General features: G+C 47.1%; 1 protein-coding gene across 1 annotated transcript in view; it reads left to right on the forward strand.

Annotated features, from left to right (window-relative positions):
* Positions 1-358: 358 nt before the first annotated feature.
* Positions 359-15,778, forward strand: part of LOC132583352 (myelin protein P0-like) — a 35,666-nt gene continuing 20,246 nt past the window's right edge. Inside the window, exon 1 of the mRNA XM_060255014.1 lies at positions 359-609. Within this exon, the coding sequence (XP_060110997.1) occupies positions 543-609 (67 nt within the window). The 5' untranslated portion in view covers positions 359-542. The remainder of the gene's footprint in view (positions 610-15,778) is intronic.

The raw sequence follows: 15,778 nt of genomic DNA on the forward strand, positions 1-15,778 counted from the left end.
GAGAGGAAGATAAAGGAGATTGTGAGCCGCTCTGCGATTCGGAGTGGAGGGCGGGATATAAACCCAATATCTTCTTCTTCATACAGGAGACTGAAGCGATGCTGCTTTCGACATCCCCTCGCCCTCCACAGTGCTCAATCTCCTTCAGGCCAGTTTGCATTCCTTCTGGAGGCCGCAGTACCACCCACACCACCAGCCGAGAATGCGCCTGAACAATAGCAGCTGTTTACTGGGCAATGCCGCCAGAGCGTGTTTACCACCTTTTTTGCAAGGGACGATCATAAATACCCCCCTTTCACTTTTGTTCCTCTCTGCTTTTTCCACCCTTCTCCTCCTTCTGGGCTCCGGAGGGCCCCCCACGAAACTGAATGCCAAGTTCCCATTGGCTCGGTGTTTCTGCAGAGCCGGCATCCTGCCCGGGTTGGCCGTGCTCTTAAACCAAGGGTGCCACCCTCCAGGGCATCCTTGAGAAAGGAGCCCGCCGTCTCCGCAGCCAGTTCCGCCCCTCCATGTGGCTAGGGACTGTACAGTAACCCACAGCCATGGGGTCCCAAGGCAGCTTGGGGCGGGAGAGCCTCCTTCTGCTTGCAGTGCTGGTATCAGCGATGGGTAAGTGCTTCTCGTGGCGGTGGGAGACAAAGGAGAACCAACATGAACGTCAGAACAGCCCTGAAGTTCCACCTAACCCACACCGATTTCCTACTAGCCTTATGCCACTCTCATGCTTCTCTTCTCAGCGGGGCTTCCATTGGATTTCATACTATGTGCTCCAGAGCTGCAACTAACTTCGCCTTATTTGAGCAGCAAACAAACTGGTTTTTAGAGGAACTTGTTTGCTGCGCGAAAGAGGCAGAGTGAGTTGCAGCCCCAGGGCAGATAGTGTAAAATCCTACAGAAGCCACGCTTGGAAGAGGAAAGTGAGAGCGGCGTGAGGCTATTGGGAGATTGGTCCCAGTCTTCCGCTTAAAGCTTACAAAGAAGGGGATAGAGTTCACAGATCTCCCCTGTCTCTCAGCATCGTAACCAACAGCCCTGCATAGACTTCTCCTCCTTTGGTTTGGTGCAGTGGTGAAGAGCAATGGACTGTAATCTGGGAGGACAGGATTTGATTCCCCACTCTTCCTCCACGTGCAGCCAGCTGGGTGACCTTGGGTCAGTCACAGTTCTTTCAAAGCTCTCTCAGCCCCTGCTACCTCACAGGGCATCTGTTGTGGGAAAGGAAGGGAAGGTGATTGTAAACTGTTCTGAGACTCTGAGTTTAGGGTGGGGTAAAAATCCAACTATTCTTCTTCTTCTTCTTCTTCTTCTTCTTCTTCTTCTTCTTCTTCTTCTTCGCCTGTAAGGAAAGGCTGAGAGACTTGGAAATGTTCAGTCTGGAGAAGAGGAGGTTGAGAGGGGACATGGGGATCCCGTGAATTTAGTGGGAGGTGTTTGTGAGTTTCCTGCATTGTGCAGGGGGTTGGACTAGATGACCCTGGAGGTCCTGATTCTTGAAGCTTTTGAAGGGCTGTCACGTAGAGGAGGGAAGGAAGCTGTTCCTCTTGGCACAGAGGAGAGGACATGCAAGGATGTGTTTAAATTAAGGGCGGGAAGGTACCGACTGGATATTAGGAAAAACTTTTTTACTGTCAAGAGTAGTTCTTCAGTGGAATGGGCTGCCTAGGGAGGTGGTGAGCTCCCCCACCCCCCCTGGCAGTCTTCAAGCAGCGGCTGGACAAACGCTTGTCAGGGATGCTCTAGGCCGATCCTGCATTGAGCAGGGGGTTAGACTAGCTGGCCTGTATGGCCCCTTCCAGCTCTGTGGTTATACGATGCTCTTCTTCGTCAACAATTTTTAGAGCTATTGATGGGCTGTTGCCCTGACTTGGATGGTCCAAGCTAGCCTGAGCTGGTCAGTTTTTGGCTGCTAAGCAAGGTTGACCCTGGTTAATATTTGGATGGAAGACCCCAGAAATAGTCCAGAGTTGCTACACAGAGGCAGGCGATGGCAAAATTGGCTTTGAATGTTCCTTGCCTTGAGAACCATATGGAGATGTTATATTTTCTCACCAAGGGTCCAACATCTTGTTTCCAGTGGCCAGCTGGATATTTTCTGAAAGCCCCTCAGGTTGGCCACAAAGGCAACAGCCCTGGAGATATACTGACCCTGAACATGACAGTTCCATTTAGCTATCATGACTCATAGCCATCCATAGATTTCTCCTTGACCTTTTTGTGTCAAATCAGGGTGTCCTTTATCAAAGATTTCAGGTTTTCACGGCTGGCATCATCATTAGGGTTTGTAGAATCTTTCGGGCTCAAGTGCCGTGTTCTACCGGAGAAAGTTTTCCTTCCAGACGTTTCGTTCTCAGCTGCGGAGAACATCCTCAGTGGCGTTGCAGCCGGAGCAGGCGCTCTGACCTTCTTGGCTGCTGTGCAGGGTGTCCTTTGTTTGACGGATTGATTTTAAAGAGTCTAGTACATCATTTACTGGATTGTTTGGCAGGCGTGTGTTCGAAACCCTCCTCATTTGAGCAGGACCGGCTCTACATGTTTTTTGAGGGTGGGCAAAATTAAAAAATGGTGCCCCCTTATGGGCCATTCTATCTTATGGTGCCATAGAATACAATGGACTCCATACCCAATTTGGCGCCTCCCTCCGTTGGTACCCGGGGCAAGCACCCCCCTCTGCCCCCCCCCCCCAGATCCAGCCCTGCATTTGAGTCTGAAGTCTGAGTCAAGTCTTAAAGGTATTAACCTATATATGAACATATGAAACTGCCTTAAACTGAATCAGACCCTGGGTCCATCAAAGTCAGTATTGTCTACTCAGACTGGCAGCAGCTCTCCAGGATCTCAAGCTGAGATTTTTCATGCCTACTTGCCTGGACCCTTTTTAGTTGGAGATGCTGGGGATTGAACCTGGGACCTTTAGCTTACCAAGCAGATGCTCTACTACTCAGCCACCGTCCCTCCTTGACCTTTTTGACCTTTTCTGAGGTTCTGTATCTGACTACTGTATTTTTGTCCCATCCTCCCTGCAAGGAAATTGGAGAGGCATGCATGGCTTTCCCTTCCCTACTTTAGGCCCACAACAACCCTGGGAAGTAGGTTGGGCTGAGAGAGAGTGTGACTAGCCCAAGGTCACCCAGCAAGCTCCATGCCAGAGTGGGGATTGAACCTGGGTCTTCCAGATTCTAGTCTGATTCTGTAACCAGTACCATCCCGGATTTCATAAGGGTCTTATCATCTGGCTGAATTGGTTTCAAGATTTGATTTCCATCAGGTCAGTCATATAAAAACTCACAGCTTGGACACAAAAATTCTGATCTTCCTTTGTGCCTCGTATTCGGAGGTAGACTACTCCTGACTGCGAAGGTTTCATCACCAGTTATTGTTGCTGGCAGGCAGTGATGGCCTCAGAACCCATAAATGAATCCATTTTTAGTAATATCATTTGCGCAGTGGTTTGTTCTCACTATCTGGCATTTCAAGGTTCTGGCATTGAGCTTGCGTGCTTCACTGCTGTTGGCAGACTCATTTTCTACAAACTCTTTTTAAACGCCATCTAAATTCACGATCCCATCATGTGGCGGAGAGAAACGTTGGAGTCCAGTGGCGCCTTGAAGATCAACAAAGTTGGACATAAGAGTTCATGTGTTCAAATTAGGGTTGCCAATCCCCAGTTGGGGGAGGAAGGTAAAGGAGATTGTGAGCCGCTCTGAGACTCTTCGGAGTGGAGGGTGGGAAATAAATCCAATATCTTCATCTACCTCACAGGGTGTCTGTTGTGGGGGAGGAAGGTAAAGGAGATTGTGAGCCGCTCTGAGACTCTTTGGAGTGAAGGGCGGGATATAAATCCAATATCTTCTTCTTCTTCCCTGTTTGTGGAATGCGGCAAAATTAGAGAGAGAGTTCCCAGCCAGATCTCTTCCAAATCCTTCTCAGATCTATTCCATGAACCTTCCTCCCGAGAAAGTCCTTTTAGGATTACACTGTCAGTCTAGGCTGAGGGAGGAACTGATCCACAGATAGTGCGGCATTAGGGAAAGGAATTAAACTTGCTAGTAAAGAGAAAGAGGGAAGTGGCTCAGTGGTACACACACTTTTACATGCAGCGAGTCCCATGCTCAAAATACTTGGGGACTTTGGGGGTGGAGCCAGGAGACTTTCCCATTCCCTAAAATAAATAAATAAAAATACAACAGTGCAGTTCCCCTGAATACCGTCTTCATTCCTTCATCCCGCAGCAGTTGGCTGCACTTCCACTCCCCCCCCCTCACACACACACACACTCACACATTTAAAACCTAAACATATTTTGCTATACATTAATCATGTTTCTCAAGTAGTAAAAGTATTCATGGAACTCCTGTGTTTGTTCATCTCTCTGGACTGGATCCCACAAATCTGTTCCGCCTTCCCCCAGCAGTGGAAGACTTCCATTGTTACAAGAACTCCACTACAAGAACTACAGAACTCCTTAGATCATGGAAGGGACCTGAGGAGGGTTCCAGTATTAGCAGATCCATGTGATCCAATCTTCAACTCTTGAGGGAGGTCAGTTTGGTGTAGTGGTTACGTGTGCGGACTCTTATCTGGGAGAACCGGGTTTAATTCCCCACTCCTCCACTTGCAGCTGCTGGAATGGCCTTGGGTTAGCCATACCTATCGCAGGAGTTGTCCTTGAAAGGGCAGCCGCTGTGAGAGCCCTCTCAGCCCCACCCTCCTCACAGGGTGTCTGTTATGGGGAAGAAGATTTAGGAGATTGTAAGCCGCTCTCTGCTTCAGAGAGAAGGGTGGGGTATAAATCTGCAGTCTTCTTCTTCTTCAATGCCCTTTGCTTTGAACCTTTGCTTCCAGGACTTTCAAGCGTTGCCCCTTTGTTTAGATTGAGGTAAATTGGTTGCTTGGCATGCAAATAGATATGAAGGGAGGACTGGCGTCATGGCTTTGAAAGCGGCAAAGGCACTGATGATTTCCTCCGCCGAAAACATTGCACTATGCGAAGCTTTCTGTTATTTTAAATGCATATATTTATGGAACGGTTTGAGTGAGAAAAGCATAACTGGAACAGAAAGTATTAATAAACGCATCTACACACAAAGAATTGAATGTGAGCATAAAAGAGAAGTGAAGGGGGATGTAGAGGGAAATTACCTCAGTAATGACAGTAAAAAGCACCCTTTTACCATTTCAAAGGTAACGCATTGCTTCTGTCTCAGCCACGGAATGCATTAGAACAAAGAAAAACACATTTGTGTTGCTCATGGATCTCATCTGGGTGAGGGTTTTTTTTTACTATTAATATAAGACAATGAAAGGCATACCAGGTTGCTAGGTAAGAGTGTTTTCCTTATCCTGCAAGCTGCTCAGATTCACAATTTATGCACAACTGTAGCTCCACGTGTACTGTTTATTCAGTCCCAGACCATCTTTGCGGCAAATAATAAGCAAAAATGGAGACTTTGCTAGGACACAAGTGTCATGTCCCTAATTTTGACTGGGGAGGAAACACTTTTTTAAGATGTAGCAGGCAGAGGTGGTGTCTGCACAACAGCTTCCTGGGAATCCCTTAACTGTTTTAGGATCACTCATCCTTTTTTCCCAAAGGAGAAGGGAGAATTTTGGACTCATAGAGTCATAAAATCACAGAGTTGGAAGGGGCCATACAGGCCACCTAGTCCAACTCCCTGCTCAATGCAGGACCGGCCTAGAGCATCCCTGACAAGGGTTTGTCTCTGGCTATGTTGAATTTTCAGAGGCTTGGACAAGTGGGAAACTCTTTAAACCATTTCGGTGAGCCAGTTTGGTGTAGCGGTTAAGCGTGCGGGCTCTTATCTGGGAGAAACGGGTTTGATTCCCCATTCCTCCACTTAACAGCTGCTGGAATGGCCTTGGGTTAGCCACAGCTCTGGCAGAGGTTGTCCTTGAAAGGGCAGCTTCTGGGAGAGCTCTCTCAGCCCCACCCACTTCACAGGGTGTCTGTTGCGGGGGAGGAAAGTAAAGGAGATTGTGAGCCACTCTGAGTGAGGGGCGAAATATAAATCCAATGTCGTCTAGTCATTTAGATATCCTGTCCTTCATTTGAAGGGAGGGGGGTTCAAATATTTCTTCTTCAGACATTTGTAATGGCAGGAGTGGGCCACGGATACCTCATCTCTCTTGCAAATGTAGCAATGACTGAAGTCATTGTGGGGCACTGCCCTTCACCGGCATCCCTCTAAGCTTATTGTGAGCTAGCTCGCAATTTTTTTAGCCTCCGGCTCACACATTTTTGTCTTAGCTCAGGAAAAATGGCCCCGGAGCAAACATAATTTATGCAGGAGCTCACAAACTAGAATTTTTTGCTCACAAGACTCCACAGTTCAGAGGGAGTATTGCTCTTTACATCCCGTTTTCTGGGAGAGATGCTGTAGAAATGTCCCATTTGAAGATGTCCCAAACAGCTGGGGGCACTTTGAGCGATGCTTGCAGGAACTCATTTACATATTAGGCCACACCTCCTGATATCACCATTGTTTCACATAGGACTGTTTTGTAGAAAAAGCCCAGCAGGAATTCATTTGCATATTAGGCCACACACCCTGATGCCAAGCCAGCCCTGTATAAGGATGTATGGAGATCTATATGGATTTTTCTACTTACAGAAGAGGCAGGTGGCTCAGGGGTTGTTCTGAATCAGGCATGGTAAAAAAGGCTAGCCCGATCTCACCAGCTCTGGGAAGCTGAGGAGGGCCTAGGGTTGCTCTGCACAGGCAGGCCATGGTGTTGGTCTCTTCCCTTGAAAACTCACAATTTGTCTGCAACTTGATGGCACTTTCTACCACCAAAATGGAGGGACACGGCTACAAAGTCAAAGACTTTTATTGCTGGAAAGAACTCAGCTGGCCTTCATCTTCTGGCCTCACAGCTGGCATGCTACTGTTGTCCTTGTGGCTTTCCAGCTTACGCCCAGGATGTGGAAATGGCCTTTATATTTCTATATTATTTTCATCGTACAGTGGTCAGAGCATCTGATGAGGATCCAGGAGATACGTGAACTCACGAAGCTGCCTAAGACTGAATCAGACCATCAGTATGGTCTACTCAGACTGGCAACAGCTTTTCAGGGTCTTCAGCAGAGGTCTTTCATAGGGTTGCCAGCCTCCGCGTGGAGCCTGGAGATCTTCTGCATTTACAACTGAAAGATCAGCTCCCCCGGGGAAAAAAGGCTGCTTTGAAGGGTGGACTCTATGGGCATTGTACCAGGCTGAGGTACAACCCTCTCTAGGGTTGCCAATCCCCAGGTGGGAGCAGGGGATCCCCTGATTTGGAGGCCCTCCCCCCCGCTGCAGGGTCATCAAAAAGGGGGGGGGAGACGTCTGCTGGGCACTCCATTATTCCCTGTGGAGAACTATTCCCACAGGGTATAATGGAAAATTGATCCATGGGTATCTGGGGCTCGAGGGGGGCCCCCTGTTTTTTGAGATAGATGCACCGGATTCTCAGCATAACATCTGATTGCTCTCCTCAAGACACCCTCCAAGTTTCAAAAAGATTGGAGCAGGGGGTCCAATTTTATGAACCCAAAAAGAAGGTGCCCCTATCCTTCATTATTCCAAATGGAGGGGAGGCATTTAAAAAGCATAAGGGCTCTTTAAATGTGATGGTCAGAACTCCCTTTGGAGTTCAGTTATGGTTGTCACATCCTGGCTCCACCCTCAAAGTCTCCTGGCCCCACCCCCAATGTCCCCAGATATTTCTTGAATGGGACCTGGCAACCCTAGGCCCCTCCCCTCCCCAAACTCCATCCTCTCCCAGATCCATCCCCAAAGTCTCCAGGTGTTTTCCAACAGAGACCTAGCAACCCTATTCACATAATCCCCCACTGTGCCTTTTTAGCAGGAGACACGAGGGATTGAACCTGGGACCTTCTGCATGCCAAGCAGATACTCTTCCACTGAGCTACAGCCACTCCCAGGCTGAAATCCCCACTCCTCTGTCCTGAAGGTCACTGGGTGACTTTAGGCCAGTTATGCTCTCTCTCTCTCAACTGCAACTATTTCACAGGGCTGTTGTAAGATAGAATGGAAATGAAGGTCCATGTTTCTTATACCACCCTGCTTGGAAGAAGAGCAAGCTGAAGGTACTAGAAGCGACCAAATGTGAAATGTGACAATCTGGGCCCATTTCTGCAAATGTACATCATGTCCTGAAATATATATCCCAGATGTAGAATTAGGCATTTTTATAGCTTGATTTTATGATGCAATTTATTGAGCGTTTTTAAAGCAAGCCCGTTAACAAAGTGCCCCTGACAATCTAGACAGGTTCGTACCAAAAAAATTACAGCTGCCGCATTATTAAACTCGTCCGAATTTATGCTTTTCGGGCCTGTTTGTCAATATTTATTCATTATATGTATCGTACCCAACAAAATATATTCTGAAGGCTCACAGCCAGACAACCCCATCTTGACTTTAAGAGATCGTTTATGCACCGGAAAGCAGAAATGCTACGTTTTTATTGTCGTTTTATTTTTAAACTGATTGTCAGTAGGTTCCAGATGGACACATCTTGCCGCAGAGAGTAATTACCACAGAGAGCGATGAATGAAGGGACCACATCTTGCCATAGTGAGTGATTAATCTATGGAACTCACTGCCGCATGATATGATGCTGGCCTCAGATGGCTTTAAGAAAAAATGTGATTGACAGCCAGCTAGTAGTCCTTGGTGATCCTATTTGCCCAAATAGGATCACCTAGGACTACTAGCTGGCTGTCAATCATATTTTTATCCTGTTCTCCTTCTAAGCTCAGGGTAACATACATAGTTCTCCCCTCGTCCATTTTATCCTCACAAACCTGAGAGAGAACAAACAGCCCAAGGCTGGCCAATGAACTTCATGGCTGAATGAAGATTTGAACCCAGGTCTCATCAGCCTTTGTCTGATGCTCTAACCCAGGGGTGTTTGGGGCCAAATCAGGCCCCCGGAGGGCTTCTGTCAGGCCTCTGAGCAACTGGCTGTCATCTGCTTCCTTTGCCCTATATCTTGCTTCCTTCTGCATAAAAGCTAGCTTTGCAAGGCTTGCTCAATTGCACAGGAGCTACAGAGCAAAACTTCTGTTTTCTCCATTGGCTGAGGCTCCTCCCTTGGAGCGGAATAGCTTGCTTTGCCAGGCTCTCTTGATCACACAGCAGAGCTACTGAGCCAAGTCTCTCTTTCTTCTGTTGACTGAGGTTCCTCCCCCATCCACCCCACTCCCTGGAGAAGGAAAGAGCCAGAGTTGGGGAGGGACGGTGGCTCAGTGATAGAGCATCTGCTTGGGAAGCAGAAGGTCCCAGGTTCAATCCCTGGCATCTCCAAAAAAGGGTCCAGGCAAATAGGTGTGAAAAAACTCAGCTTGAGACCCTGGAGAGCCGCTGCCAATCTGAGAAGACAATACTGACTTTGATGGACCAAAGGTCTGATTCAATATAAGGCAGCTACTTATGTTCAACAGAGTTTCCTTTGCCCAGTTCCCTGGATCCCATGGGAAAAATACAAAGAAAGCACCTTTAAGATCAATGAGTGCTAACATTTTAAGCATATTTTATGTTTTAAAAGTATATATACTTGTGTTTGTCTGTATTTTTTATAAAATTTACATCTCTGCTACCTAATCTTAAATAGGTACAAACATGGTCCAGCCAGACAAGGCCTGGCCCAACAAGGTCTCTTTTATGTCAGATACGGGCTTCATAAAAAATGAGTTTGACACCCCTGCTCTAACCACTACATCTCATTAGCCTGGATGAAACAGCTGGGTCACCAGATGCAGAGAACGCATATCAAGGGAAGGGAAATGACATTCAGATCTGCGTGCGAATTTCACTGAGGCCAGATCAGACAAATTCTGAGTGGCGGACAGTTCTATCATTATCTGTGGAAATAAAAAGAAGCTTCCATAAACAGTGGCCGTTTATCTCTGAATACTAGATGCTAGCTAGGGACATGAGGCAAAAGAAAGCCACCATCTTTATGCTGGGCAGACAGCTTTGCAGTTGTGTGACTGGTAAATAGAAATAGATTGGCATGCAGAGAGACAGTGTATTTGTAGGCTCCAAAAACACATGATCGTGATATTTATTTTAACATTATAAAACAGCCACAGGCTGGGATGACTGGACTGAGGTCATGGCTCCGTGCAAAAGGGGTTGAAACCTTTCCCTGAGGGTTTTCCCTGGTAGAAATCCTTCCTTCCCCTTAGCTGATAGCAGCTGCAGTATAGGCAAAAGGCAGGTATTATGGGTTGTTGTCTTTGGAAGCACGGGCAGGGTGATTTCTCTCAGAGAAACAGCTTGATTAACTCTGCCTGCCCCAGTACAAACTGAGGTACTCTCCCAGCTGCTTTTTAAATATCAGGAGATCCTAGGGTTGCCAAGTCCAATTCAAGAAATATCTGGGGACTTTGGGGGTGGAGCCAGCAGACTTTGGGGGTGGAGCCAGGAGACATTAGGGGTGGAGCCAAGATCAAGGCTGTGACAAGCATCATTGGACTCCAAAGGGAGTTCTGGCCATCACATTTAAAGGGACGGCACACCTTTTCAATGCCTTCCTTCCATAGGAAATAATGAAGGATGGGGCACCTTCTTTGGGGGCTCATAGAATTGGACCCCCTGGTCCAATCTTTTTGAAACGTGGGGGGTATTTTGGGGAGAGGCACTAGATGCTGTACTGAAAATTTGGTGCCTCTACCCCAAAAAACAGCCCCCCCAGAGCCCCAGATACCCGTGGATCAATTCTCCATGATTTTCTATGGGAATAAATCTTTATAGGGAATAACAGAGTTCCCAGCAGACATTTCCCTCCCTAGAAAATAATGAAGAATTAATCCGAGGGTTTCTGGTGCTCTGAGGGCTATTTTTTGAGGTAGAGGCACCACATTTTCAGTATAGCATCCAGTGGCTCTCCCCAAAATACTCCCTAAGTTTCAAAAAGGTTGGACCAGGGGGTCCAATTCTATGAGCCCCCAAAGAAGGTGCCCCTATCCTTCATTATATCCTGTGGAAAGAAGGTATTTAAAAGGTGTGTGGTCCCTTGAAATGTGATGGCCAAAACTCCCTTTGGAGTTCAATTATGCTTGTCACACCCTTGCTCCTGGCTCCACCCCAATGTCTCCTCCCCCAAAGTCCCCAGATATTTCTTGAATTGGACTTGGCAACCCTATCTGTCTCTTGGAGATCAGATGTAATCCCAGATCTCCAGCCACCACTTGGAGGCTGGTAACCCTATCTGTGGTTTCTGCACTAGTCAAAAAACCCCACAAAAGTCCAGGCCAAGCTCAGCTGAGTCTCTTCACCACCATCCATTATGCGCATTTTCATGTATTCATTGAAAACTATGTAATGCGCACAGCAGAATTCTCTGCATGATTTGTTGGATGTAAGACTCATTTGCCAGTGGGGTTGCCAGCCTCCAGGTGGTAGGGAAAAAACTGTGATACAATAACGAAAATAATATAATCAAAGTCCAAAAAATTGTTATTTTACAAAACCTTTAAGTAACGTAATTACCACATAATACACTCATTCCCTATTTCCCAGTAACATTCCATAACAGCATGCGTCTAAGCACACATATAATATTTTCCAGAAATGAATTCCATCAACAAAGTGCTTAGTGCAGAAAAAGCGCTTGTATAACAAAGTGCCAAAATAGATCCATTAGTCCATTTCATGAAGACTCCACAATATCCACCTGTGATGGAGCTAGCTTATAGCTTGTCGCGCCGTTTTCAATCTCTTTATCAAAGAGGGGTGTCCAAAGTCTTTTTAAATCTTTACATCACAAGAAAATGCAATAGCTCATATGAGCACACCAAATTCTTCCAAGGTATCACCACCATGATGGATCTCTTTTGGCACTTTATTATACAAAGTAAAGTAGAGTGAAGTAAACTAAAGTAAAGTAGAGTAGAGTAAAGTGAAGTAAAATAAAGTAAAGTAAAGTACAGTGAAATAAAGTGAAGTGAAGTAAAGTAAGGTGAAGTGAAGTAAAGTAGAGTAAAGTAAAGTGAAGTGGAGTAAAGTAAAGTGAGTGAAGTGGGTAAAGTAAAGTAAAGTGAAGTGAGGTGAGGTGAGGTAAAGTAAGTGAGGTAAAGTGAAGTGAAGTAAAGTGGAGTAAAGTGAAGTAGAGTGAAGTATAGTGAAGTGAAGTGAAGTAAAGTGAAGTAAAGTAGAGTAAATTTATTTTTATATCCCGCCCTCCCCCGCCAAAGGCGGGCTCAGGGCGGCTCACAGACAAGCACTTTTTCCTGCACTAAGCACTTTGTCGATGGAATTCGTTTCTGGAAAATATTATATCTGTGCTTAGACGCATGCTGTTATGGAATGTTACTGATTGCCTCACCCAGTGGAAATAGGGAATGAGTGTATTATGTGGGAATCACATTATTTAAAGGATTTGTAAAAATCGCAATTTTGGGGACTTTGATTATATTATTTTCGTTATTGTATCACGGTTTCTTCCCTGCCTCCAACTTTTCCGTGATTCTCCCTATTAGTATCGAACCTCCAGGTGCTGACTGGAAATCTCCTGGAATTACGACTAACCTCTGGGTAACCGGATATTTCCCAATCCAGAGCTAGCTGTGGCTACCCTATTTGCCAGGGAGTCTGTGGAGGAACATAGCCCTAATCTGTTTTTGCTGGTCATGAATACCACACTGAAATCCCTATTAATCTCCTTGCATTGGCTGCAGAGATTTCAGCAAATGCCTGTTCACATTCATGAGTATTCATGAGGCACAGAAACTTGACACGCTTTCAGAGGTGGGCTGGGCATTTAACTTACAGGAAAAGAACCTGGTGGGCCACAACCCTGGAGGGCTTCTAGCAACTAGAACAAGAACCAGACTTCAGTAGCTCTGGAATAAGCTTACACATGGAAGCTTATAAACTGAAGAAAAATTTTGTTGGTCTTAAAATTGCCACTGGACTCAAAGTTTTGTTCTGGCATAAGCGGCTTATACCCAGAATAAAACTTTGTTGGTACCTGAAAACCTGTGCGTGCACACAAAGCTTATACCCAGAATAAATCTGTGTTTGTTTTAAGAGCATAAGAACGTAAGAGAAGCCATGTTGGATCAGGCCAATGGCCCATCCAGTCCAACACTGTCGCACAGTGGCCAAAAAAACAGTTGCCATCAGGAGGTCCATCAGGGGGCCAGGATGCTAGAAGCTCTCCCGCTGTTGCCCCCCGCCAAGCATCAAGAATACAGAACATCACTGCCCCAGACAGAGAGTTCCAACAATATTCTGTGGCTAATAGCCACTGATGGACCTCTGCTCCGTATGGTTATCCAGTCCCCTCTTGCAGCTGTCAATGCTTGTAACTTCACCACCTCCTATGGCAGTAAATTCAATTTATTCGTTCTAACCCGACTGCTCAGCAATTTCATTGCACGTTCACAAATTCTTGTATTGTGAGAAAGGGAGAAAAGTCCTTCTTTCTCTACCTTCTCTGTCCCATGCATAATCTTGTAAAGCTTAAAGGTGTCCTGGGACTCCAACTTCATTCTGCTGCTTCAGTGCATCATGGCTACCACCTGAATCTATGTTCCACCCACATAACTCATGTCCCTCTGCCCATAAGAGGCCCAACGTCACCACTTCAAGTACCAGAGGATGGTGTGGAATTGTTTCCTATGGCCCCAGAAGGTAGGACCAGAACCAATGGGGGTTGACACTAAATCAAAAGAGTTTCCGGCTCAACATTAGGATGAACTTCCTGACCATTAGAGCAGTTCCTCAGTGGAACAGGCTTTCTCGGGAGGTGGTGGGCTCTCTTTCCTTGGAGGTTTTTCAACAGAGGCTAGATGGCCATCTGACAGCAATGAAGATCCTGTGAACTTAGGGGGAGGTGTTTGTGAGTTTCCTGCCTTATGCCAGGATTGGACTGGATGACCCTAGAGGTCTCTTCCAACTCTGTGATTCTATAATTAGGAAGAACTTCCTGACCTTTAGAGCGGTTCCTCGGTGGAACAGGCTTCCTCCTTGAGAGGTGGTGGGCTCTCCTTCCTTGGAGGTTTTTAAACAGAGGTTGGATGGCCATCTGACAGCAATGAAGATCCTGTGAGTTTAGGGGGAGGTGTCTGTGAGTTTCCTGCATTGTGCAGGGGTTGGGCTGGATGACCCTGGAGGTCCCTTCCAACTCTATGATTCTATGATTAGGAAGAACTTCCTGACCTTTAGAGCAGTTCCTCAGTAGAACAGACTTCCTCCTTGGGAGGTGGTGGGCTCTCCTTCCTTGGAGGTTTTTCAACAGAGGCTAGATGGCCATCTGAAAGCGATGAAGATCCTGTGAATTTAGGGGGAGGTGTTTGTGAGTTTCCTGCATTGTGCAGGGGGTTGGGCTGGATGACCCTGGAGATCCCTTCCAGCTCTATGATTCTATGACTTCTACCTGGGGCCTACCTAGCAGTGTCAAAACAGATGGTTTGTCAAGAGTTTGGCTGACCTCAAGACACAGTAGCTGCTTTGACCTGCTTGGGAGATCACCCACAACACCAGCAGGCAATGACTTCTATCACTAGGCATGCATAGCAGGAAAAGAGCAGGAGTGAAATCTCCAAGCTCAGGGAAACTGCCCATGTGGTGGAATTTGCCCTCTGAGGCGGAACAAAAGGCGAGGATTGTGCGGCACACAATGCCTCCCTTTGACGCCAAAAGTTCTGGGAGACTCAGCAACGTTCTGTGAACATCGGAGAGGAGTTGATGGAAAGCAGCTAGCTTCTGCCGAAGGAGCCGCCCACGCCCCGCATGGATGGATGAGGGGGTGGAGGAGGACAACGAAGTCTTACAGAGCCAGCACAGTGAGCCATTCTCCAGAGCCGAGACCTTGCCTGTTCTTCCACTAGAACAATAAGGATTTGTACACCTCCACTTCATGCCATTTGGCCTCGATGTGGTTATGCAGTGTCAGTTTGCACGGCCTTCATTTGGAGACTAATACAGAACACCTAGGTTGATGACGCCTGGACTTGACATAGGATTGCCAAGTCTGAGTTGGGACATTCCTGGAGATTTGAGCAGGGATTTTTTTGTAGCAAGAACTCCTTTGCATATTAGGCCACACACCCCTGATGTAGCCAATCCTCCTGGAGCTTACAGGGCTCTTAGTACAGGGCCTACTGTCAGCTCCAGGAGGATTGGCTACATCAGGGGTGTGTGGCCTAATATGCAAATGAGTTCCTGCTACCAAAAAAACTGTTTGACGGTATAGCCTGGGGGGGGACCCCAGCGGGGTATAATGCCACAGAGTCCACCTTCCAAAGAATCCATTTTCTTCAGAGGAACTTATTTATGACATCTAGAGATTACTTGTAGTTACGGGAGATCTTTGAGGCCCACCTGGAGGTTGGAAAGCCCTAAACCTCAGCACTTTTCCAGGCATTCCATTTCTCCTGGGTCTCTTAGAGATAGCTCCATGTGTAAAGGCAGTCTACCGCTGAATGCCAGGTGCTGGGGGCAAGCAACATGCTCTGCTCATGAGTCCAGAGACAGCTGGCCGATCACTTTCAAACAGGAGGCTATACTGGCAGCCCCGTAGCCAGAAATTTTGGGATAGGGGGCCCAGGGCATAACATTTTGGGTGGGGGGGCCGTGGAGGCTTGGCTGCTTTTTCCAGTGGCCAGCTGCCCGGCCCCAGCTTGCTCACTCTCATGCTCTTGGGGGTGGGAAGAGACTGGGGGGGAGCGGCAGTAGCGAAAATGGGGCTGTGGGGAGAGTGGGGGAGGCAGGGAAGAGCCCAGGAAGAGCAGCAGCGGTGAAAA

This window comes from Heteronotia binoei, chromosome 1 (assembly GCF_032191835.1).
Source record: "Heteronotia binoei isolate CCM8104 ecotype False Entrance Well chromosome 1, APGP_CSIRO_Hbin_v1, whole genome shotgun sequence".
NCBI classification, from domain to species: Eukaryota; Metazoa; Chordata; class Lepidosauria; order Squamata; family Gekkonidae; genus Heteronotia; species Heteronotia binoei.